This window comes from Phalaenopsis equestris, unplaced genomic scaffold (assembly GCF_001263595.1).
Source record: "Phalaenopsis equestris unplaced genomic scaffold, ASM126359v1 Scaffold001112, whole genome shotgun sequence".
Taxonomy (NCBI): Eukaryota; Viridiplantae; Streptophyta; class Magnoliopsida; order Asparagales; family Orchidaceae; genus Phalaenopsis; species Phalaenopsis equestris.
The window spans coordinates 162987-189607 of record NW_018165551.1 but is presented as its reverse complement, the minus strand read 5'-3'; the positions used below and the strand labels follow the sequence as shown (position 1 = coordinate 189607).

At 33.7% G+C, this 26621-nt stretch overlaps 3 protein-coding genes across 4 annotated transcripts in view; 1 reads left to right on the top strand and 2 right to left on the bottom strand.

Annotated features, from left to right (window-relative positions):
- The window catches only part of LOC110033203 (tRNA 2'-phosphotransferase 1-like), a 30978-nt gene extending 19550 nt beyond the window's left edge, over positions 1 to 11428 (top strand). Inside the window, exons 4-7 of one of the 2 annotated variants that reach the window (XM_020737108.1) lie at positions 2850 to 2904; positions 3230 to 3352; positions 10732 to 10788; positions 11059 to 11428. In XM_020737108.1, the coding sequence (XP_020592767.1) occupies positions 2850 to 2904; positions 3230 to 3352; positions 10732 to 10788; positions 11059 to 11192 (369 nt within the window). In that variant the 3' untranslated portion in view covers positions 11193 to 11428. The remainder of the gene's footprint in view (positions 1 to 2849; positions 2905 to 3229; positions 3353 to 10731; positions 10789 to 11058) is intronic. The other variant, XM_020737107.1, reaches the window with a different exon arrangement.
- A 6937-nt stretch (positions 11429 to 18365) lies between these two features.
- On the bottom strand, positions 18366 to 24088 carry LOC110033208 (50S ribosomal protein L7/L12). Its single transcript, XM_020737116.1, has 2 exons — positions 23399 to 24088; positions 18366 to 18383 (listed from the first exon to the last, which is right to left on the bottom strand). The coding sequence occupies exon 1, from the start codon at positions 24041 to 24043 to the stop codon at positions 23426 to 23428; it is 618 nt and encodes a 205-aa protein (XP_020592775.1). The 5' UTR covers positions 24044 to 24088; the 3' UTR covers positions 18366 to 18383; positions 23399 to 23425.
- A 1164-nt stretch (positions 24089 to 25252) lies between these two features.
- Positions 25253 to 26215, bottom strand: LOC110033206. Its single transcript, XM_020737113.1, has one exon. The coding sequence runs from the start codon at positions 25938 to 25940 to the stop codon at positions 25266 to 25268; it is 675 nt and encodes a 224-aa protein (XP_020592772.1). The 5' UTR covers positions 25941 to 26215; the 3' UTR covers positions 25253 to 25265.
- Between the last annotated feature and the right edge of the window lie 406 nt (positions 26216 to 26621).

Genomic DNA, 26621 nt, shown 5'->3' with positions numbered 1-26621 from the left:
TCCCTACAGCCACCCTCACTGTCCAGCCCACCTACCGGCCGCCAAACCCCTTCCTAACCAACCAACCACTAACCCTTCCTCGACCCTCACCACATTGCCGACACCACTCTGCCCTCGGATCTTCCCTTCTAGCCCTAGCTGGACCTTGGTTTTGTTTGTCTGTTTTCCCTTTCCGTTTGTACGTGTTATAACTCTAATTCAGTATTAATAAAAAATTGTTTTGCGTTTTCTATTAAATTTTCTACTAGTTCCCGTATCAGATAGTTAACTACCATATAGAGTCATATAAATACTTGATGTATAACACATTGCCTTTATGGTGTCTCTATGTTTATCACATATCATCATTCCAGGAATTTCAGTTGGAGATCCTGTACTGGAAATATACATGAAATCATGTGAAGTTATACATGTAAGGAATTTCAGTCGTACATTGACATCCTTTCAATTTGCAATTCAATCGTACATGGTATATTTACATCCATTCATCAACTATCATTATTTCGTATGTCATATATGTAAATAAAAAATATACATGCACGAGCTGATTCCTATGAATTTACATATCCGACACCTAAGTTTTAATTTTTACATTCATGACACCCAAAGCTTTTATATCACATAAAAAACAGTTAAAAATGAAATTCAACATTATGTACATGTAAAATGTTATAAATGTATATATACAAGTTTAGGTGTTAGAGATATATATACATAGAAATTGGGTGATATGTATATAAACAGTTAAAGAGTGTGACAGGTAATGCTTGTTTGTTGGAAGCACCTCTGCAACCAAACATTAGACTGCCTTACAATGATGCAACCCTCGATCTTGGATTGGACTAGAGTAGATTGCTCATATGATCAATCCGTTGATTAAAAGAAAATTGTGTTATACGTAGAAGTTGATTGTGTCAAGGAAATGCACCCAACACCTGCACTGGGCGCCCTAAGCACTGTAATTGGGACGCCCTAGTGCCTGGAGCATTTCCAATTTTGGAACTAGAGCGCTTAGAAAATCAGCGCCTTTAATAGAATTTATGCAGTTTGGGATTTAAGTCTTTATTTTTCATTACGGAAAAGCATGCGAGCAGAAGATCGAGTGTGTGCTAATATACGATTCTTTTGTGCGAAAGAGAGAAAGAAGTGTTCATGAGTTCCAGGATTGTAGAGAGGCTTGCATGTGGTGTAATTTATACTATTTCTTATCTTTTCATAATGAATTTTTTGGTGTGGTGTTGCTCGGTGATTTTTTCCCATTCTCGGGGTTTTTCATGTAAATCTTAGTGTTCTTTTGCATTTTTTGTTTCCTTGTTTGTGCGCTTCAGTTCATAGTTCTGAATCGGATCTCTCGAATCAGTGTTTCTGTTGGTCCAATTTCTAACACGTGTTATTAGAGAAGGTTTTTCTGAAGAAATTTGATTTGAGTGGGAGCAATGACCAACGAGTATACAAGATGTAAAAGTTCAACAGTTTAAATTTTGCTTTCTAGAAATTACAAAATGAAGATTTTTTGTATCAAAAGAAGTTGTATTTGTCACTGGAAGGAATCATTAAGTAGCTGGAATCGATGTCTCTGGAAGAATGGGAAGTGCATGTTCGAACAACATTAGGTTTGATTTTTCTTTCACTTTTCTCAATTGTTATTTATTGCCTAGTTCCTTGAGATTAAGATGCTTCTTAGAGATTTATAAGGTGCTATGACGTCACCTTGACTTTCTAGAGCACCTAAGCCAGTGCTCAAAACATCTTAAACCCTTCATTAATTTTAAATAAATTTAACAAAATATTTACCTACATAAGAAAAAAAAAGAATTTAGATCATTTGGATTTGAAAAAAAAGTGAAAAAAGAGAGCCCAATTGTCCGATGAGACCCTTATGCTTTCCTTAGATTTTACATTCATAATTAAAGACATCACATTCATGACACAGAGAGTTTTCTTTCATCAACAATCTTTCAAAATAATATAATTTAATAATTGTATGAGACGTTATTTATAGAGTTGGGTTCTTGAGAACATCTAACAAGTCATATGGCAAAATGATCATCACACTCACACGGATTCAAAAGAAACGGAGATAATGGTGAAAATCTTGAAGAAGCTCAAATGACAAAGTAAAACACAACATGATTTAAGTCAATTCTTATGAATTTACATATCCAGGCCTTTTTTTTTACATTTATACCACCAAAATCTTTTATATTACATGAAAAATACCAACATTTTAAGCTTGTAAGGTGAAATACCCATTTTCATGCGTATGTAAGGCAGCATGCATGTAAAAATTGAAGTCTAGCTGTTAGATCTGTAAATACATAGGAATTGAGTGATATGTATGTAAATCTTCCCTAAAATTTATGTAGAAATCTGTTAAACTAGATTTAAATCAAATGCGCCCTGAAATGAGTGGAACGTTAATGAGGTGCTCTTGCTACTCATGATTTTGATGAAACTATTATCTTCATTAACTAATCTATAGATTTTGAAGGAAGTGAATTGTCATGTTTACTGATTTGGATTGCACCTGAAAAAGAGAAGTTTTGTTTTACTTGGTTTTTAAACTTAAGAATTGTTTTTCTAGCCTTTTTGTTGTGCAGATTTTCTGTTGATAGACATAATCGGGGGAAAAATAGAATTATAATAGCCATTTTTTCAATATAATATTTTACCATTTGAAGGTTTATGCTCTATTATTGGGCATGATACAGACAACTTATTGATTCATATTGTGCAAATGTTATTTTAAAATGTTTTTCCAATGAGAAAACATTACTGCGGTGACCTGTTCATTTCGATTGGTATCCAAGCTTATTCTAATATGGGTCTTTTCAAACTCTTTTCTGTAGACTGTCACTTCCGAAAGTCTGTTAAAGCCCATATTATCAGCGAATGAACTACAAGGTATAGTCTGAAGAAAAAATAAAAGGCATTTACATACATAGCACATAGTTCCTTAGCATGTACACTTTTCACACCTAAACTTTCATATTTACACACAGCTCTCCAATCATTAATATCACATCAAAAATAGCACTCTTACCCTTTTTTAAGAGTGAAGTACCTTTTCATGTAGGTTTAGAATACCAAAGTATTATAATATGAAAGTTTAGATGTGAGACATGTAAATACATGAGATTTGTGTAATATGTATATAAATTTCGTAAAAAATAATTATTACATTTTTTTATCAATCTTATTGTTTTCTAGTGGTTAATCTGTGATGCAGTTTGTGTTCATGGGACCTATAAGAAGAACCTAGAATCCATTTTACAATATGGTCTGAAACGCATGGAAAGGCTACATGTACACTTTGCAAGTGGATTGCCCTCAGATGGAGAAGTAATTAGTGGTATGCTATCAAAAATTGAACTGCTTTCGTTACATTCTTCATATCTTATGATACTTTATAGCTTCATTTTAGATGGAATTATTACACTTTGATGCAAATACTAGTTTAATTTTCTTTCATGATTCCATTCTAGTAGGTTTGATAATTATGTTTAAAATTTGAAACTTGCTTGATTATAGTTCTTAGTTTTATCGGCAGGAAATTGAAATCGATTTATTTAGACTCAAAGGCTGCTCACTCAAAATTGGTTTGATTCAACTCGAAATCACCTAGATTTAATTACATTTATGTATACTTTATCACCTAAATTGATGGAAGGTGGGGTCAAACATTGAACCAAAAGCATGTTTAGGCATCATTTGGTTCACCTTCCCTCTTTTCATTTCAAGAAATGTCTCTTGGAATTCCAGTATGATACATCTATTGAAAAATTTATAATCATCAATATAATGCTTTGGAATTAAAATATATTGGTTTGTTGGTGGAATAATTTACTTGGTTTGAAATGTAGAGTAGTAGGGCTTGGTGCTTTTTTTTCCTTATGGTGGGTTTCCTACCTAACCATTAAAAATAATTATTGGAACCCTAATCAATATTTCACACTTGAGATTGATATCTTATTGTTAAGATTTGAAATATACCAACACAAGTTTATTGTTAGGAGGGGTATTTAAACCCAATTACAATAGACATAACAATGGAAAACAATAAAAATAAGGAAAGAAAATAAAATAAAATAAAGCAAAAGAGGAAAAATATAATTAGGGAATAAGATCAAATAATGACTAATAATAGTTTAATCTACTACTCCCTCTCAAGTTGAAGCATATATATCAGTTATGTTCAACATAGATGTCAGCCATGTTCAACTGAAACTTGAAGTCATCGAGCAAAGGGCGAGACAGATTCTTGGTGGGATGTTTGCTAATTGATCACTGGAGGGCACATATGAAATGCAAATCTCCCCATACTCATTTTTTTTCTTAATGAAGTGTCTGTCGATCTCCACATGTTTGATACAATCATGCTATACTAGATTGTGAGCAATGCTGATTGCAACTTTATTATCACAGATTTACTACAGTGAGATGGAGGTGACATACGAAGTTCATGAAGCATGATGCGTAGCCAGAGAGTTTCACAGATTCCTAAGGATATAGATCGAAATTCAACTTCAACATTGCTTTGGGCAAACACAGACTGTTTCTTGCTTTTCCACATGACAAGATTGCCCCGTACAAAATGAACAATAACCCGAGGTGGAACGTCGATCATGAACCGAACTGGCCTATCAACAGCTTATACACCGCAATAGACCGAGAGTTGTGATGGGAGAAAAATAAACCGAGTCTGGTGTACCTTTTAATTGGTGGAGAATCCAATGCACAACATGGAGGTGGTTTTTATAGAGGTTATACATGAATTGACTTACTATTTCAACTACGTGGCATATGTCAGGGCGAGTACGAGCGAGTTAGATAAGTTTTCCCACAAGACGCTAGTAATGACTCTTGTTGACAAGTACAACATTGGGAATGCCAGATAATTTTTCATTAGGATCGATAGGAACAACGAGTTTCCACAGAAGAAGGTTGTTCTCTATCAAGAGATCAATCACATATTTGCAGAGGCATGTAGATTCCTTGAGATGACCGAGCCACTTCAATGCCTAAGAAAAATCAGAGAGATCCCAATTCCTTCATCTCAAAGGATGAAACAAAGAGGTCTTTTAAGGACTCCAATGCTGGAAAATCATTTCCTGTAAGAACAATATTGTCAGCTACCTTGCCATTAGAGGAATGCTGGAAGAAGATGGTGTGATCCGATTGAGCCCGAGTAAAACCATAGCCCTCGACCACCTTTGTGAACTTGCCAAACTAGGCTCTTGGGGGCCACTTTAGTCCATAAAGGGTCTTTCATAGCCTGCACACTTGCCCTTTAAAGGCAGTAGAATCAAAACCCGAAGGGAGAGACATGTAAACCTCTTCTGTTAGTTCTCCATTCAAGAATGCATTCTTAACATCAAGTTAGAATAAAGGCCAATCCAAATTAGCAAGTGGCAACAGGACCTGAATAGTGTTCAATTTAGCCATTAGAGAAAATGTCTCATCATGGTCAACTTTATAGGTCCGAGAGTATCTTTTAGCGACCAATCTTGTCTTGTTGCGTTCAAAGGATTCGTCAAAGTTGAACTTGGTGCTAAAAATCCATCGACACCCTATAACTTTCTTACCACAAGGAAGATCCACGATGTCCCACGTTTGGTTTCGTTGAAGGGCATTCAACTCCTCCATCACTGTCGTTTTTTAGGTTGGGCCAGCAAGAGCAACCTTCCTTAACAGTGACAGGGATCTGATGGTCCGTTAGGGCTGTAGCAAATACTTTGTATGTCGGCGATAAACTATAGCAAGAGACATATTTTCTCATAGAATAGAGAGAACATGTCTGACTGTATACTTTACTCGGAGAATGCATTCTTGACATCAAGTTAGAATAAAGGCCAATCCAAATTAGCCGCAAGTGACAACAGGACATGAATAGTGTTCAACTTATCCACATGAGCTTAGTCATTAGAGAAAATGTCTCATCATGGTCAACTTCATAGGTCCGAGAGTATCTTTTAGCGACCAATATTGCCTTGTTGCGTTCAAAGGATTCGTCAAAGTTGAACTTGGTGCTAAAAATCCATCGGCACTCTATAACTTTCTTACCACAAGGAAGGTCCATGATGTCCCACGTTTGGTTTCGTTGAAGGGCATTCAACTCCTCCATCACTGTCGTTTTTTAGGTTGGGTCAGCAAGAGCAACCCTAACAGTGAGGGATCTGATGGTCCGTTAGGGCTGTAGCAAATACTTTGTATGTCGGCGATAAAGTATAGCAAGAGACATATTTTCTCATAGAATAGAGAGAACATGTCTGACTGTATACTTTACTCGGAAAACTCACATCCTCATTTGGAGGAGGGGTCATGCTGAGGATATCGTCTGAAGTGGAATCATGGTCTTTTAAGGAGTTAGTGGAATCCAAATTAGGAGTGTTAGGACGAGTGCGTCGAGTGTAAACACGGATAATGGGAGGACGAGATAGTGCATTCAATAGGACAGGTGACTCCTCATTGGTAGGAACAATGGGAGGACTATCCATAGGAGTAGAATAAGGGACAGTGTCGGGGAACTCAAGCTTCCCCTCACTAGGGGTCGAGCTAGAAAAATAGGGAACACTATTAAAGAATGAGACACCAACACTCACATAGAGTTTGTTTGTAGTCGAATCAAGACACAGATAACCCCTTTTGAGTTGCGAAGTATCCAAGGAAGATACATTTTATGGATTTAGGATCCAGTTTACTCCGAGTAAGGGCAGTGTATCCAAAAATTTTGGGTTCTAATGTGGAGAATACCCGATTGATAGGGAAGCATGGCATCAGGATGGCTAAGGGGGGTCAGCACTTTTGAATTTTAGAGAATACTCTATTTATGAGATAGGTGGCAGTCTGAATGTCATCGTTCCAAAAATGTTTTGGGACATTGGATTGAAACATAAAGGAGCGAGCAGTGTCAAGGAATAAACGGTTTTTCCTCTCAGTTTTCCCACTTTGTCGAGGAATGTTCGTACAAGAACTATGATGGATATGCCTTTGCTGACAAAAAAATCACTCAAAATAGAGTTGAAAAACTCACAACCATTGTCGGTCCGAAGGATTCCTGCAGTCCGCAGGAAGGATACAGTTTTGAGGACCGGCTCAAAACTGTCCATCCGTAGGAGTCCTGCAGTTTGTTGGAATATAAGGATACCAATGGACATGAATTTGAAGGATTCCTGCAGTACGTAGGAAGGAATCTTGTTGCCTGTGACCACAAATTTACTGCAATACCATGACTCGACAGAGGAGGCTGCCAACTAGGAGGAGGTGGAGGCGTTGGTTGTTGGAACCGACAGAGGATCTCAGGGGCTATTGAATCTAGAATTAGAGTCTGATACCATGTTGAGATTTAGAATAAACCAACACAATTTTGCTGATAGTGAGAGGGATATTTAAACCCAACAACAATAGACATAATAATGAAAAACGATAAAAACAGAATAAAATAACAAGGAAAGAAAATATAACAAAATAAAACAAAAGAGACAAAATATAATAAAGGAATAAAATCAAATAATAAGTAATAATGATATAATCTAATACTTATATATCTCCCTTCATCATTCTTTGGTATCAAAGACAATGGTCCTAATTGCATATTTCTTGTGAGATGAATTTAGTGATTTTTTTTTTTGTTGAATTTTTTTGGGTGTGAGATTTCTTCCTTGCATTTTGAAGTTTTTATTCTTTTTCTTTTCCCAAATTTCATCTCTCATACCCGACATTTAGAACATGGTAGTTACTAGTATTGTTTCTTGGTGGGATTCCTTAGAGATCTTTCTTGGAATGGAGACTTTGAGTTAATATGAAGAGTTTTATGCTATCATGGCATATTAAATTAAAGTTTAACTCCTTTCGAGATGCAAGTGAATTTCCAGATTCTATTTGGTTCATATATAGAAGAATTTGGCCAATTCATTTGGAAGATATATTTGTTTTGGACAACATGGTGAATTTGGCTACACTTGAAAGAAGAAAGTATCTTCGTTCATGAATCATAACATCAAGAAGGAAGATTCTGAAGAGTCAAGGAGAAGATAATGAAGAGAAAATAAATGAATCTAGTTCATGGTTTATGCATTTTGTAGTTGCCTCCTCACCTTATAAATGTTATTTAAATAACTTTTAAAATTACACCTTGACACATGTATTAGTAATTCTATATGTTCCTTCGTAATCATTTGAAAGAGTAAGAATGAAATGAGTTGTTATCGGAATACTTTGCTTGTTTGCAATTTAGTTAGGATAGACTTGGTGACCTCCTTATGGAAGATTAGATGATCCTTGATCAGAATAATTATTAGAATCATGATCAAGTTTTCACACTTAAGAATTGAGAATCCATTCTCCCCCCTCCATCTTTGTTGGATTTCTTTGGAGAGAAATTTTTTGTAACTTGAAGCTTTGATCCTTTTTCTTGTCCCAAAATTCCACCCTTCATGCTTATACCTCTTCTATATTCATTTTTATTTTTCTTTTGTTGCAAAATGAATATGAAGTTTAGAACTTAGTGGTTATTAGTATTGGGCCTTGGTGGGATCCAATATTTCTGATAGATTTTGCTTGGAATGGCTATTTTGAGTTAACATGAAGAGTTTTGAGTGGTTATTTCATCTATCTTGTTATTTGTCGCATCTTGGACTTTGTTTTTTTTCCCTTTACTCTTCATTTATAATTTGCATTACTTGTTTCCTTTTTAATATGATTGCATGTTTATTTTCATTTAAATTTCCAAGATTTTTTCCCACATCACCAGTTAATTCTACATTGTAAACTGTATAAGTGGAGGAGAGTTAATGTTGGATGATGAGTGGACTTCTATATCATTGAATTATTATTTTCTTAGATATGTCCTCTTTATTATGAGAATGATTATGACAACATTTTTGTATTAATATCAAATGCTGATTTAGACGTTCAATGTCTTCTGATTTAGAATTTTAAGTCCACAGTTCAAAATCAAGTCAATTTATCATTTGATCGTGCCCCCTCATCGACTAGTCAACTTAGGAATATTTTTATTTAAAAATCATCAAATCATAGCCTAATTTATCATGAAAAATGGGCAATGCATGAGTGTGAAATAAAGGTGAAGAATATGAACAGCCATAAATGAAATAAGGAAGCAAGCTTTATGTCGAAGCATGTATTAATCAACCATAAATTTTCTGTAGAAGTTGAAGACACAAATAATGAATCAATTTCGTGGATTCATGCACTCTTAAATGTAATTCTTATGTCGAAGCATGTATTAATCAACCATAAATTTTCTGTAGAAGTTGAAGACACAAATAATGAATCAATTTCGTGGATTCATGCACTCTTAAATGTAATTCAAATTGTCTTTTCAATCTTACCATTATAAATGTTAAATTTTTATAAATACCCTCTTAATGCTTTGAAAGGAATTTTATTGGATTGTTGTTGGAATACTTTGCTTGGATTGCAACCTATATATAGGTTAGATTTATTCTTCTTCTACTCATGGAGGATTTCATGATCCTTCATTTCAAGTTTCCACACTTGAGAAATAGAATCGTCTTCTCCAACCTTCATTTTGATATGTTCAACTCAAATTTACTTTGTCATGCATTATAAACATTCACATATCATGATCATGTAATACTACATATATATAATTGTATATATTTTGTTGCATAGTATAAATTTATAAATGAATATTAATGCATACATACAAATGATATTATCAAATCTAAATGTGCTTTCTAGTAGACTTAAATTTCTCTTGAACTAAAATAAAAAAAAAATTATTTGATTTTGAATTTACAATGATTTGCTTGAATTTGACTCAACATCACCCTTACATTCTATTGACAAAAATCCTACTTTTATTAACTCCTGCTGTTCTGGCAGGAATAATTGTAATGCATTAATGAATCAAAACTCCATAATAAATCATCATGTTTTTTTTAATTCTTTGATTATCAAAAGGTTTCTATTTCTGTTCTTTAAAGAGGTTGCATTTATTTGTTTTTCCCTATATTATTGATTGTGTTGCTATTCGAATTTCTGTCTACTATCAAAATAAACTTTCTTAATTTTCATTGGGAATTTTTTTGGTGCAACATGTGCCTACAACTCATTAATCATATCATAACATAAATAACACCTCATGCATGTTTAAATCTTCTCTTTAGAATTATTTTATTGTATTTCTTAGTTGTAAAATAATTTCTTAGGTTGTATATGTATATACCACTTCCGGTGTGTTTGGGGCAGCTGCAACGGTTTGACTGAAGAAAACTGCTAAAGAGCATGTATATACCACTTCCGGTATGTTTGGGGCAGCTGCAACGGTTTGACTGAATAAAACTGCTAAAGAGGAAGTTGCTGTTCAAAATGTTATGCTGGCAACTATAAAAATTTATCTTTTGAAAAAATCAGATCACAACTTTCTAATAGTCACTGCAGGTAGTCAGGCCTGATGGAAAAATGTCTGTAACTTTTTGAGAAAACAGACAAAACGTAATTTGTGCGGTACCGTAGGGCCGCCCCAAACGCATCTTTAAATCTTTAATTGACAAATAATAATAATAAAACTATTACTAACTTTTAAAAAATAAAATACACTTTTTCATGTATAGGTTTATAAATGTAAATATCAAACTATAGGTTTTAGACATGTAAATACATAATGATGTAGTATCTATGTAAATTTAACATTTTTTTATGCAATCAACTAATGCACTGCATTATTATTATTTTTTTCTCAAGGTATGCGAAGAGATGTCAATATGTTGATCTTCTTGGACTTGAGAAAGGCATTGCAAGGTAGAAATCTCATCTAAATTATTGTCATACTTTTATATTAAAATATAGGAAGATTTACATACTTACCTCGTAATTCCTATGCATTTACAAATCTACCGCCTAAGCTTTTCTTTTTACATCCCACCTTACCTCTTGAAAATGTTTAGTTCACTTGAAATATGAAAGATGTGTGTGGTATAAATCTATAGATTTGTAAATACATAGAAGTTGGGTGGTATGTTTGTAAAGTCCCCTAAAAAATAATAATTTATTTGTCCTTGTTTTTTACAGATGGAATGAGGTTCTATATTTCGGACAACAAAGTCATACTGACCGAGGGTTTTGATGGCATAGTTCCAGCAAAGTATTTTGAGAAGATGATAACTTGGCCTGGGAGACACAACATACCCTTTGGACAAATATAATGAGTAAGAGTTTCCTGCTTTTATGTTCTATTTATGTTGCATTTTATTTATAAATTGTATGGCTTTTTAATTTACTTTTAATATTTATAATTTATGGGATAATTTACATACAAACCACCTGAAATATTGATATTTACAAATTAAGCACCGGGGGATCTTTCTGAACCGCCAAACCGTTGTATTTACACGTGTCACTATCAAACTGTTGAGAATTTGATAAAAATGGAAAATATGGGTTGGGCGTTTAACGTGAATTTTGATATTTGAGCGAGAAGTTGAAAAATGGATGGAAGATGATGGTTGATTTGTAAATAGTAAGTTTTCGGGTGATGTCGCATGCAATTGCACCATAATTTATTAAATTTGTGACGTGCAGACTTGTAGGTAGTGTTGGACAGAATTTTATGGGTTTTATGGGTTCGATATTTAAGGTGAATTTTATGGGTTGGGAGAAATTATTGCGTACCTGACCGTAGATCACGGTGATCTACGGTCAGGATATATTTTCAGGATATTTTTTCAGTTTTTTTTTTTTTATTTTTTAGGTGGGGCTCACTGAAATATATCCTGACCGTAGATCACCTGATTTACGGTCAGGATCGGACACCGCATGCATCCGTCCGCATGGAATATATTTCGTTGGACAGGGCGAGGAAAATTTAGAATTTATTAACAGGGAGAAAAGGTATGGTTGGGTTTATTGTTAGTGGCGTTTACATGCATACCGCACAATTCTTATGTTTTTACATATCTAACATCTAAAATTTCATATTTACATAAATAACCATGTAATCATTAATATCACATCAAAAGTAGTACATATGTTCAATGCACCAAAGTCCTATAAATTATTATTATTATTGTTTATTTAGGCATGTTTGGCATGTATGTAAATACCCCCTTTTAAGCTATGTTTTAGGCCAATTTTATAGCATATTATCGTATGGCATTAGTATTGTGGCTATGAAAAACAAAATTGGGGTTGCACGAGTGAACGTATCTTATGCCTTGGAATTATTAAAATGGTATTTTTATGGCTTAAAATGCTTATGTTTTTAAGCATCTAACACACCGTGTTCCCAGCTCTGTTGGTAGAGCATCCGTTTCGGCGGTGTAAGCCTCCTCTGGACTACGGTTTGAATCCCCTCAAACGACTGATGTTGGGTTAGACACATGGGTCCAACCCAGACCTGACGGGTTGCGAGTCAGGGGTGCTTGGCGGTTCCGCCCGTCACCCTTCATGTTTTTATGCATATCTTTCATAATTTTAAAATTGCATTAGAAATTTCATAATTATTATCTTTTTGAGAGTGAAATATATGTTTCATATATAAGTTTATAGCACTAGTATTAGAGTATAATAGACATGTAAACACATAAAAATTGTTTGGCATGATGTAAATTTCCCTTTTTAAAAAATGGGGAAGGGGTAGTTAAATCATGATGACATAATAAATAATTTAATTAACATAATATTTCTGGTAATTATACAAATTATGCCTAATTTCAAAACCAAAAAAATAAATAAATGATATATGATATGTATGTAATAATATTATAACTATTACAAAAGATGTTATTTCCTGGAATAACATCAAATACCCAATAATGATATTTGATTAATAATGTTTTGCTATAAATTAATGTAAAAAAGGTTCATAAATTGAAACTAATTACAGCATGATTTCATTTGAGTTTAATTTTACGCCAGTCAAAAAAAATCTCCGTGCGATAGACGTACGCAACGCTGCGTACAATATTGGGTTTATATCGAGGGTACAAGGGGGTTATATCAGGGGTAGAACCCCTTGTAACGTCCTTGTAACCTTCTCTAACCTAAAATAAATTTCGCGCTTTTGTTATCATATATTAAGAATTTATTAGTAGGTTACAAGTAAGTTACAGAATATTACAGAGATGTTACAATGGATTATACCGCGGATATAACCCCATTGTACCCTCGTTATAACCTCAATATCGTACGCAGCGCTGTGTACGTCTATCGCAAATTTTTTCCGTTTCCTTGGAGAACTTATAGATGATTTACATGCATACGATTCAATTCCGACGTATTTATACATCACGACACGTAAAATTCAAATATTATATATATGCCCCCCACCATTCTCTATGCATGGAAAAGGTCTATGTGAAATACTTATAATAATGATATTTTTTTATGTGATTTAATAGATTTGGGTGATAGAGATGTAAAGAACTATTGAGGGGCAGATATGTAAATACATAGGAATTGAGTGGTTTGTATGTAAATGCTCCCTTTCCTTTGCAATTTTTTTTTCAAGCAATTGTTTCATAGTCCATCAGTATAAACTTCAAGCACTTCAAGAAAGGTTAGTCTAAATACCTCATATTCACATTAACAACAAACTAATAATTGTCATAATTAAGAGTTAATGATCCTATGAATATTTTTATGCAAATCAAATTGATTTAAGAAAATAATGCAAATGTCAAAAAATAATACAAATTGATAATAAAAATACTAGACAATTGACACCTAAAAGAAGGGATTATAAAGAGAAGGGGCCTTTACATGCATGCCACCCTATTCCAATGTATTTACATATGTAACACCTAACTTTACCTTTCTATGTTTACACCACCTAAATCTTTAATATCACATAAAAAAAAATATCACTATTTTAACTTATCAAAAGTAAAGTAACTTTTACGTTCATGTCTAAGGTGGCGTGTATGTAAAAATTGAAGTTTAGGTGTTAGATGCGTAAATACATAAGAATTAAGTGCTATGTATGTAAATCATCCTAATGAAAGAATGAAAGCAAACAAATTACACAATATGGCAAGCATGTATGAATAAACAGCTTCCTTGCAAAAAAATTAGCCAGAATGACTAAAAAAGACTGTTCATAATAACTATGAAATTTTAACTTTGGTCAGATGTATGAAGATTTCAAACTTGTTCTAAGAAATTCATCTCTAAACAATTCCCTCAAACATCAACTTAACTCTTCATACATCAACATAACTCTTCATTAAATAGGAAATTTTTTTTTTTTTTTTTTTGGAGTGATGTATGAAGCCCTCCTTTATCTTTTCAAATTAAAAACACATCAATTTGAATAGTTTATCGCATTAAAAAGGCATAAAATTTTATACAACAACAGCAACAAGCCTTTATCCCGTTAAGTGGAGTCTGGCTACATGAATCATATTTCTTCATTGAGTCCTATTGATAGTCATATTTTCATTTAATTCTAATAAATTAAAACCATTTTTTATACAAGCCCAACTTTTAAAGCCTATTTCTGCCTTTTTTTTATCATAAGTTGAATCTACGCTATCTAGTCTTTTAACAGCGATATCTAGTCTTTTAACCGGATCATCAAATGGTTGATATTTGATGTGGTGAAATCATCTAAGATGACTCTTATCTAATCTTGTAAGCCACTGGAGCTACACCAACCCTATCATGGATATAATCATTTTGCATTTTATTTCTAAGTGTCAAGTCACTCAGCCACCTAAGCATTCTCATCTAAGCAACACTTAATTTTTTGTTTTATACTTCTCTTTTAAAGGCCAACATTCTGCATCGTAGAGCGTTGCAAGTTTCACCATCATTTTATAAAATCATCCTTTAACTCTAAACAATACTTTTCTATCATACAATAGACTCGATGCAGTCCTCCACTTCAACCAATTAATTTGAATTCTACTAATAATATCACCATCTATATCACCATCACGTAGAACAATAGACATGTGAAACATTCACACATTTTAATGATTTGATCATCCATAATTATAAGTTTGCCATTAGAGCTAGTGCCATTAAAATTAGATTCCGTGTATTCAGTTTTAGATCTACTCGAAGACTTTTATACTCTAATGTAGACCCCTAACATTTAAGTTTTTTCTGAACTCTTTCTCTAGTTTAATCCACAAGAAGGATATCATCAGCGAAAAACATACACCTAAGTACATCCTCCTATAAGTGTCCAGTAAGAGCATCTATAATTAAAGTAAAAAGAAATGAGCTTAAAGACAATACCTGATGTAATCCAACCTAAATATGAAAATACTTGGTCAATCATCCTTGTGATGGAGTACAAGTAACAACTCTAGTATGCATATCTTAATAACTTGTATATAAGTCATATCAGCATTTTTCTTCTCCAGAACTCTCCAAAGGACTTCTCTTAGAACTTCATCGTAAGCTTTTTTTCTAAATCAATAAAAATCACATGTAGATCCCCCTTGTTCTCTCTACATTTCTCCATCAAACCTCTCAATAAATGTATAGCTTCCAAAGTAGATCTACCGGCATAAATCCAAACTGATTATGAGAAATTTTTGTATCACGTTTTTAACCTATGTTTAATTACTCTCTTATAATTTTAAAGTATGACATATCAGTTTTATTCCTCTATAATTTGCACTCTTGTGCATCCCATTTATTTTTAAAAATGGTGACCAAAACACTCTTCCTCCACTTCCTAAACATCTTTTTAGTTTTTAAAATAATATTAAAGATTTTAGTAAGCCAAGAACCTCCCAAATATTTCAAGACTTCAATTGTGATATTTTAAGGTCCTACTGATTTTTCACCCTTGATTTTTATAAAGCCTCATTAACTTCTTTTTTACTAATACAACGAAAAAAAAACGTTTTATTATTATTAACGATATTAAGATCACTAAAGTCAATAGTATTTTCAGAAACTTCATTCAAAAGTTCATCAAAATAGTTCATTCACATATCATTTTTTTTGGCTAGTTTATATATAAATCAGAATTTTCAGTGTCACAAATTGTTCTCTTACTCCTTAGAGGTCTCCTTATATTTTTTTCCAATTCTCTAAGCTTTTACATTTAAACTAATTTTTATAACACAACTTCTTATATTTATCTTTTCTTACACATTATTATTCTGCCACAAATTTTTTTTATTTATAAAAATTTCCCTTTTGACTCACAAAAGCATATCTTTTATCACTTGTTTAATAATGCTTATTACTTTATTCCACATAGAATTAACTTCATGAACATCCCAAATTTTGAAATCTTAAAGTTTACTCATATAAAAATAATTTTATTTGTATTTTTTAAACGCCTCGTCTAATTTTATGATAATGTTTCATTAAATTATTTATCTTACAACTGCTCATCTTAAAATTCAGAACTAATAATCAATATTGAGTACTTAAATTTTTATTTGAAATGGCCTTGCAATCTTTACATTATCGACTATTTCTTTTCTTAAATAAATTATTAGCAATAACAAAATAAATTGCTAAGCAAAATTTAATATGGTTCAACATTCTTCATTAATCACTCCAAAATCGTAGTCACCATGAATATTTCTAAAATCTTCTATCACTCTACCAAAATGTTCATTTAAATCTCATCGAATAAAAATTTTGTCTTTAAGAGGTAACATTTGTATTAATTATTCAAAGTCATTCCAGGATTGCTCTTTTGAACTCATATCTAAACCTACTTAAGGAGTATAAACACTTATAACATTAAAAATCTTAGTATCAACAACAATCTTTTGAACTATAATTATCTCTCAAATTTTATTAATTTTTATAATATTATCTTTCAAACTCTTATCTATAATTACATCTACATTATTTCTAGTGCGACTCCTACCTGAATACCAAAATTTAAAATCTAAGTTATTAATCTCCTCATCATTTTCTCTAACCAATTTAGTTTCTTAAATACATAAAATATTTAGGTTCTTATGAACCATAATATCTACTAATTTCATTAATATATCTATGAGAGTACCTATATTTTAAGATCATATCATTTGCACACATCTATCTGTAATGTAAGAACTCTTGCTTATTTGAAAGTACACCTAGGCGTCGTTGTAACAACCCTTGCACACTTTTTTTTATATTCAGATCATACATGCATTGCTTTTAGGGGGAAACATAACATTTACACAAGAATTTGAAGAATTCATCTCATAATTTTCCAACCAAATTTTTATGTTGGTCGTCGACTGTCTAATACAACCTTTCAGTTTTTTTATATTTGAGGCTTAGAACCCAACAATGACATTGTTAGGCATAAAATTTTATCATATTATATTTTGATTATAGTTTTTTAAACTATATTAGATATGATTGATTTAATTTTACATTAAAAAATACTCAATTTTTATCGAATATTCATGCTCGGGTATAATCTCAAGCTTTATTTTGTTTTTAAACTCCAGTTGGGACTGTGAATTTAGCTTGAGTATCAATAAGCGATTTAAAATTGATTCAAACTTTAGCTCGGATCTAGATCGTATTGAAATAAATGAGTTGAGCTATGAGCCAAGACTTTGGATCAATTTTTTTTTAGTCAATTTAGAGCCATACACCACTCGGCTTGAACTAGTTCAAGATCGACTCAAATTATTTTTAATATAGAAAAGTCATACATGATGCTAAATAAAATTAATTATAATGAGTTACGAGCCAATTTCAAGATAAAAAAATATCCAAATACTTAATTTAAGCCATAATGTTTATATTTCAAGATAGATCGAGCCGGATTTCAAGGTAGAATGGATCCAAATGACTTATATTTTTGCTAGGTTGTTTCGATTTCAAGCTGAATCGAGCTCAATTCAATTTCGAGTTGAGTTGGCTAAGTAGCCATGACCTAATTTCGATCCAAACTCAATCCATTCGAGCATATTTTGAGCCAACCCCAACTCAGCTCGAAATGAGCATGTTAAAAGCCCTTCAATTCAAATTCTTTGTCAAGTTAAATTGATTACTAATAATATTGTGTTTGTGTTCCTATATGAATGCCTTGAGATGATCAATTCATGGTCCAAGTTAAGATTTGTAGTTCCAAAGACAACCAATTAAAACAAGAATTAAAAGTCTTTCAATGGAGACCCAAAAAATTTTAAAAAAAACTAATTATATAGTAACAAAATTGGAAGATCTAAACCCAAAAAAATCATAGAGAAATTTAAATCCATCAAAGAAAAGTTAATCAAGAGTCGCAACATAAATAGATAGTTGTCATAGATTTAATTTAAATCAAGTACTCTCTCAAACTGTCATTGTCAGATTTCAAGTCTCAAATGCAAAAAATAAACGGCAATGCTAGGTGGTTGACGGTCATCGTAAGAAAATTGTCGAAAACTTATGACATCGATCTTTTAAATCATCGTGCAATGTTAGGATGTCTCCTGAAAACAACACTATGAAAATATAACATACAAAGCAGGATAACACCTTGCTCATGAAAAGTTATATTTCACTTTTGGTATGACATGAGAGGTTAGGATGGTATAAATGTAAAAAAATAAAGTTTAGGTGTTAGATATTGGGCGGTATGTGTGTAAATGGACCTTTTAAATAATGTGGATGAAAAGATAAGATAAGAAACCACTTATAAACAATATATGATCTGCTTGGTATTAGATGTACTCGTGTGCTTTGTAACTCAAATTACAAAAAACAACAAAAGAAAAGAAATACGACATAATAAGAAAGGCGTAGGCGTGAATAAATCTAAAATAAGAAACTCGGAATTCTACAGATGTAAATATCAAACTGTAGGTGTTAGATATGTAAATGCATAAGAATTGCGGGGTATGAATGTAAATTTTCCTAAATTTATATTTAAAATCCTCCCCTCAGTTCATGCAGAGCTCATCCATCCAACCAAAGTCAAAAAAATCCAATTTTTTTTTAAAATTCACCAACTTTATAAAGAAAGATCGGTTCTGCACACACATGAAGCGAGAACAGGAAGATGGAGGTGGACTCAAGGGATGAAAATGGCTTTTCAATATAAATTAGGTAATGTGAGGAAGAAGATACATTTTGGTAACGAGAAACAATGTAAAATGACCGATTCAAGTGAGTCCCTTTTGCAACAAAACCCCCCTTATTAAGTTATTTTACAATTCGAACCTTCACTTTACACTCATTTTACTTCATATCAAACACCTAAATAAGTTAAACTACCTACATACCTTTTACTTAGCTTAGCATCCATGATACAGCCAACCAAACAATCCCTAAAAAACACAGGCAACTCAAGTCACTCGTTGAAGTCAAAGTAAAAAAACTATGAAAAAAATTGGACTTTGTCATTAGGTAAGGACACCATAATTAATTTATGGGGAATTTACATACATACCAACCAGTTTCTATGTATTATATATAACACCTAAACTTTACTTTTTACATTTATACCGCCCAAATCTTTCATATCACACAAAAAATGCCACCGTCATGACTTAAAAAAAAAAAGTAAAATATTCCTTTTCATACATAGGTGAGGTGGCATTTATATAAAAATTGAAGTTTTGATGTTAAATAAGTATATATGAATGGAGTGGTATGTATGTAAAACTTGATTTTCTCAATGAAAAGCAAAAGAATGAATGGACATCTTTCTATTCAATCCACATTATTTTGATAAAAATGCACGTATATCAATAAATTTGAACAGACAGTGTGTTTGGGGCAGCGGCACCGAGGCAGTGCGTGTTCCCGCAGCCCCACGATTCGTTTGAGGTGTGTTGGCTTCAATTTTTTTGCATTGTGGCCGCCTGTTTTTAGCATTCCATAGTCTTCGTTTCCCTCTGAATTCTGCTGCTTCGCTTACGGTTTTCCTCAACTCTCCTAGCTCTACCCCCAGCATCACCGACAAATCCCTAAGATTTTTTCGATTCGGTTCCTGCTTTCATCTCCCCATTCTCAATCATTCTTCATTGCAGGCACGCCTCAACTTTCCTTTCTTCCCTCATTTTGATAGGCCGTGTTCTTCCTTCTTTTGTCTTCTCGCTCGCATATTTTTTGCTAGGTTCCTATTTCTCTCTCTTGTGTTGCGAGGTTGGTTTCTGGTGTGTTGTGGTTTGTCGGAATATGATATGATGAGCATCGAAGCTTCTGAGGCTATCTTCCTTCTGCGCGCATTCATGTGCATTTGGTTATGTATCCATGTGATTTTCTCTGGTTTCGTTAATTTTTTTGGCATGTTGAAATATGAATTGATGAACATGGAGGGGCTTACGAGGCTCTCCTGAGGCTCTCCTTTTGCGTGCGTTTGGGTGTGTTTGGTTATGCTATTTATATAAGTTTATCTAGTTTCTTTGGTTTTTTTGATATCCCGAAATGTGAATTGATGAGCATGTGAGGCTTATGAGGCTCTCATAATTCTTTGAGCGTTCAAGTGTACTTAGTTATGTCATCTATGTTTCTTCTGGTTTCTTTGGTATGTTGAAATGTGAATTGATGAAAATGAGGGGGCTTATGGGGCCCTCCTCTTTCTGTGTGTATTCGAGTGCATTTAGTTATTACATGACTATAGGGTTCACTGATTTTTTTAGTTTCTTTGGTATGAAAATGTGAAATAATGGACTTTTAACTTTTTTTTTTTAACAAGGGAAATGCATTTTTTGTTGTTTTGCTTGAATTATTTCTGAAACTACTGACTTAAAGCTAACACCTGTATATAAAGACATTTTCATTTTTTTTCTCAGAAACAGTTACAATACAACAGATTATTCAAACATCCACATTGTTTCACCATCAACTGTTTTCTAATAACAACTTATCCTAAAAGCAGCATCACAGTTGCTTATCGAAACAAATGCAACTGCCCTAAACACACCCTAAATCATGATCTTAAGTGTATAAGATAGGCCACTTAAAAAAGTCTATAATCAAGCAATATGGAGGAATACCAATGAAGTTAGTAACAAATGAAATTGTATGGAGACATAGCTTTGTTTCAACATTCTTCCTTCACAAATTACAACTAACACCCATAAAATTACAATTTGCAACCAGTCAAATTCACTGAAATCATTTGAATACCTATGGTTAGTCCAACACATAATGAAGCAGTTAAACATAGCCAAGTTCGACCAAGTTCACTAATGTGGACTCTTGAAAGAAAACCTTTGATACAATAGGGGTTTGTGGAAGGATATTGCTTCTAGGAGGCAAATTAAGAATTAGATAAAGGATCATCAAGTTCAAGATTGTGTTAACTATAGAGGATTCAAACTTATGAGTCACACTATGAAGCTAAAGAAACAAACTTAGACTAAAAAAATTACATTAACATATACTTCAGAGAACAAATTTATTTTCATCTAAAGAATATATAATATGGACAGATTTTTGTGTCAAGATAATGAATGAAGAAGTACAAAGAATAAAGAAAGAATCTTCATATTATTTTGATGACCTTGAGAAGGCAAATCTTCGACACCATAAATACTATAAATGATGAAGCATTGACCAATAAAAGAAGCAATTATGAAGTAATATAATAGTTTTTTATTACATTAGATCTACTTCAAAAATCAACATTGAATAAATAAATTACTTTTTGTATTGAAAATGAAAAAATATATTCAAAGCTTGGTGTCTTGGTGTATACCTTTTGCAAATGTTACAATTATAACTAGTAAGACATTCACTGGAATAAGTGAGACATTCACTGGAATAAGTGAGACATTCACTTTGATAAGAAAAATTAAAACAATAAAGTAAATGTGTAGATAATGGAGCCTTTAAAATTAGCAAACCAATAGAGGATTAATAAGCAAAGCAGTAAAATTAAGATACATGAATACATGTTATTCCAAATACCAGTCAACAAGAAATAAGAATAAAGAGTTACTTCAACCCCAAATAGTTGTTCTATGCCCAATAAAGATGATAACCTAGAAGAGAATGGTGCATAATAACAAATATGTCCTTAAAATCTAATTGTGCTACGAAAACCAACAGAAATCCTCATGTTGCATATCACTAATTACAATAGAAATAGTTGATTCAACAAAATAAATTTTTTTGTTAGCCATTCAATAGCGAAAATTTAAGGAAAATTTATACAATTCTAAAACCTAAATTTCAATTTTTACAGACATGCCTTACCTATGCATAAAAATTGTATTGTAATTTTAAAAAGTTAAAATGGTGGTATTTTTTATATGATATGAAAGCTTTGGGGCTGTGTCAATGTAAATAGTAAAGTTTAGGTTTTAAGATATGTAAATACATAGAAATTTGGTGGTATGTATGTAAATGGCCCTAAATTTTTTGATAAACCCTATGGTTAAGTAATTGCCAACGGATACCAACAATTCCCTGAGCATAAAACTCAAAATAGGTAACAGAAATCACCCTCACTCACCTCTATTGGCTTCAAGTATCCCTAAAATTTAATTCGGATTCTAAAAAAGAAAAAAAGAAAAAACAGTAAATCAGCATAGAAAAGGAAGGAATGCACAATTTCCACAAAGCCAAATTTGAAAGTATCAACAATGCAACAAAATATAAAACCAACAAATGAGAATGGGAAATTTACATACATACGACACAATTCTTATGAATTTATATATCTAACCCCAAAAGTTGATATTAACATATAAAAATTTGATGTCATGAACCTACGCATGAAAAGGTGTATTTAGTATTTAAATGGTAAATAGTGCTATTTTTTATGTAATGTTAAAGTTTGTGTGCTATGCATGTGTTTGAAATTTTATGCGTTAGATACGTAAATACATAAGAATTATGTGATATGCATGTAAATGCCCCGATGATAATTAACAAACTCAAATGAAGAAGAAAACAATACCTTCTTTAGAACAAAAAAGGTAAAAAAGGAATTTTTTGGTGATACCATACACAATAACATACACAAGTCTCCTATGGTTTACAGTTATCTAGTTCCTCAAATTCAGAAATGAGATACCCAAATAGCAAATTTTAGAACCTCCCCAACCCAAATGAAACAAAATGCCTGTAAGCCATCCCCAAAATCTCATCTTTATCATAATATAAAAGAGCACCTCCTCAATGAAATGCTCCTTTTCAAAAAAACCAAATATTTCTTCCCTCAAGCGAGAAATCAATCAGGATTCTGGAGCCTGGATGGGGAGCAATTACTATGTCCGGTGAACATAGGTGCGGATCAGTGGTATTCTGCTGGTATTGCCACAATAACACTATAATACCACTACAATACCACCATAAATGCCACCAATCCATCCCTAATAATTTCACCTGGATGAGTGAATCTATGGAAGCTAGCAAAATTTGATCACAACCCAATCTTGTTGTGCTCTAACTTCAAATCTTGCCCAAGACCAAACGTTTTGGAAAGAAACTAACTTATCACTTAGATTCTGATCAACAACAGAACATTAATCCGATAGAAAAGGTTGAATACCTCTGAAATCTTCTGTTCCCCAAATCATCAGGCCATGATGACCTTAGCTCCAGCAGCCTTCATTTTCTCAACGATCTGCTCCGCCTCTTCTTTAGAAACTCCACTCTTGATAACAGATGGACTCTTCTCCACCAACTCCTTGGCCTCCTTCAAACCCAAGTCCGTGAACGCCCTCACCTCCTTTATAACCTTAATCTTGGAAGCAGCCTCGAATGATTCGAGCTTCAGCTCAAACACCGTCTTCTCCGGCTTCTCCTCCTCCTTAGCGTCAGCCGCTGTCCCCAAACCAGCGCCAGCAGCTCCAGGTAAAGCAGCGCCGGGCTTTATGACGCCGATGATGGGGGGCTCACTGAGGGCCGCCTTCCGCATGAGAATGGAGGAGAGCTCGGCGACCTCCGTGAGTGTGAGGGAAGAGATCTCGTCGACGAGGCGCCATACGCGATCGGCCGGCGGGGTGCGGTGCTCTGTGGGATCGAAATTGGAGGGATTGTAGTCGGCTGGGAGCTTTCGCTGGTCGAAAAACTCAAGCTCTTCTTCGCCGGAATCGTCCCTCTTCGCCGTCAGAGAATAGCACCGGAGTAGAGAAATTGGAGGCGAGCTCCGAGATATGAGACGTTGGCCTCCGAACCGCAGGAGGGAGGCCATTTCTTCACCCGGCCACGACGGAGATAATGGTAGGTTTAGGGATTTGAGCACAATTCTTCTTCTTATATTTACAAATCTACCTACTAACTTTTATAGATTTTCATTTTAAACATATCGTGTGATATAATTATGCATGAAAATTTCCGGATCTTCTTAATTCCAAGAAGAAGATTCCTGTAAGCGCTCGTTTCGGGTTTTTGAAAACGTTGCGGTACCGTTTGAAAAGTGTGTTTTGTCTGCTTATTTGAAAATGCGGTTTCATTTTTACACTAAACGCAGGTCGTGGGTCGACAGTCAACCCGCGGGCCGCGTTTTAGAATAAGCTGTTTATCCTGAAATACATAAATTGCTTCAATGCTCCTTTATGAATTTCCTACCCAGCAAATAACCTAACAAGTATTCGAATGAAAATTTATGATAAATTTCTCCATTTTTCTCTTTTCTTTTTTTAAACTATTTTTGAGCTCGTGAAACCTAAATTTTGATTTAGAATGCATATATCCAATTTTTCTTAAAATTTTAAAAAACATTTATTACAACAATATGTATTGTTGAATACTTTTGGGATGTAAGATCCTATATAATTCATGAACTCATACAATTCAAGAGAAACCATGTGAAAGAAGTGAGAAAAAGCTGAAGGACTCTCTTAAAGAGGATAATAAGAGAGCTTTTTGAGGGTGCAGGATTCGATCATTCATCTTCTCTCTTTCCTCTTATTTATATATCATTGAGCTTTTGTACCCGCGCATAGGTCGAAGGAATGAAATATAAAACTAGAATATAGATGGAGTCTCAACAATCTTTTTTTTTTTTTTTTGTCAATACCCCAGTCGTGGATTTTCATATTGTTAATCATTGGTGATATGTGTGTCGACAAATTGGAATTCTCTTCTTTCTCCCTCAAAGGATTGTTCATTGAGCTTAGAAGAAGAACTCGAAAAATATGTGTGAGCTCGCCTGAAGCCTTAAACTTAGCGAGCTCGTTTGAGGGAACATAAGAATGTTGACATGCTTCAGACGTACATATGGGAGGTAAAAAGCTCTATAGTTTATCATCTCCACAGATTAGCTAACGAGTACGATTGACTTCGATACAACCAAGATCTTAAATTCATATTCAAGGTATTGACAAAAACAAAAAAAATTATTTTTTTATAGAAATTAGTAATCACCATAAGCCAAAGAAGTATTTACACTACTCTCCAAAATTCCTTTTTTTTTATACATGTTTATCGTTATTTTTCCTCCTCAACCCACCAAAATTCCATTTCATTCCCCTCCCCCTCCTCCTCATTTTCCCCTCCGGCGTCTCGGCTATCTTCTCCAGCTTCGGCCTCCACCGCCGCAAATCCACTCCCACGAGCTTCTCATATTCCTTCACCATCTCCTTCGTCGTACACAAAACCCCATTTTTTCCTTCCTCCTCTTCCCCCACAATCTCCTCCACCTCTTCGCTAATCCTTATCTGCAGCTTCCCACTGTCCGTCTTGTGTATGTCGAAATGCCTCAACCGACCTCCTCCATCTCTTCCCCCGCAACCGCCGCCGATTTTCGCGAGGGAGGACGCTATGGTGACGAAGGAGAGAACGGACTGAAAGAACTGAGAAGGAAGAATGAAATAGCTCTCGCCCATCTGAAGCTCCTCGGCAGCTTCAAGAGCCTGCAACTTCTGCCCTATGAAGAAAGAATCCGACCTGCAAAGGAGGTGGCAAGCGTGCTCCTTCATCAACTCCTCCACCTTGATCCGTCGGTGATACACCTTAACACGCCCGTCGAGCCCCATGACTTTCACCGGCGATGATTTGAGCGGCGGCGCTGGATGTGTCCGCCGCCCCTTTGTGCTAAAGTACCGCCCAAGCTGACAAAAATTGAAGCTTTGAATCTTATGCGCCATTAGAAGAAGGAAAACTGGTAAGAATGTTGAGCCAAGGTCCCTCTGGTTTCGGTTTTATATTTGGTTGAGGGCATAAAGATTCAATTTTTTTAATTCTGGCGTTCGTTTACCAAATCCTGATTTGACTATTTTGTCAGATTTGGGGATGTTGGTGACGATATTTAGGTTTTTAACCTGGCATAAGCTGTTGACAAATGATTAAAATAGGGAAGGGATTGTGTTAGTCAAAATTTGAATCTTGGCATAAATATAATAAGTTAGCCGCAGCAATTTGCTATTTGATTCACAGCTTTTGCTTCTTTTTTGTCAAAGAAGATTTACATACATGCCACTTAATTCCTATGTAATTACGAACATGGTATCTAAACTTACCTATGCATGAAAGGTGTATTTCACTTTTTAAAAGTCAAAATGATTGCACATTTGTTGATATCACTTGATCCCTATGTAATCACAAATCTGATACCTAAACTTCAATTTTTACATATATGTCATCTTACATGTGCATGAAATGTATATTTCACTTTTTAAAGTTAAAATGGTGGTATTTTTTTTATGTCACTTACTCCCTATGTAATTACAAACCTTATACCTAAACTTCAATGTTTACATATATATATATGTCACCTTACATGTGCATGTAAGATGTCTTATACCTAAACTTCATATATATATGTCACC

Bases quoted from the DNA above. Each gene is read 5' to 3' on its own strand.
- LOC110033208 (XM_020737116.1), bottom strand. From the start codon at position 24,043: ATGGCCTCCCTCCTGCGGTTCGGAGGCCAACGTCTCATATCTCGGAGC.
- LOC110033206 (XM_020737113.1), bottom strand. From the start codon at position 25,940: ATGGCGCATAAGATTCAAAGCTTCAATTTTTGTCAGCTTGGGCGGTAC.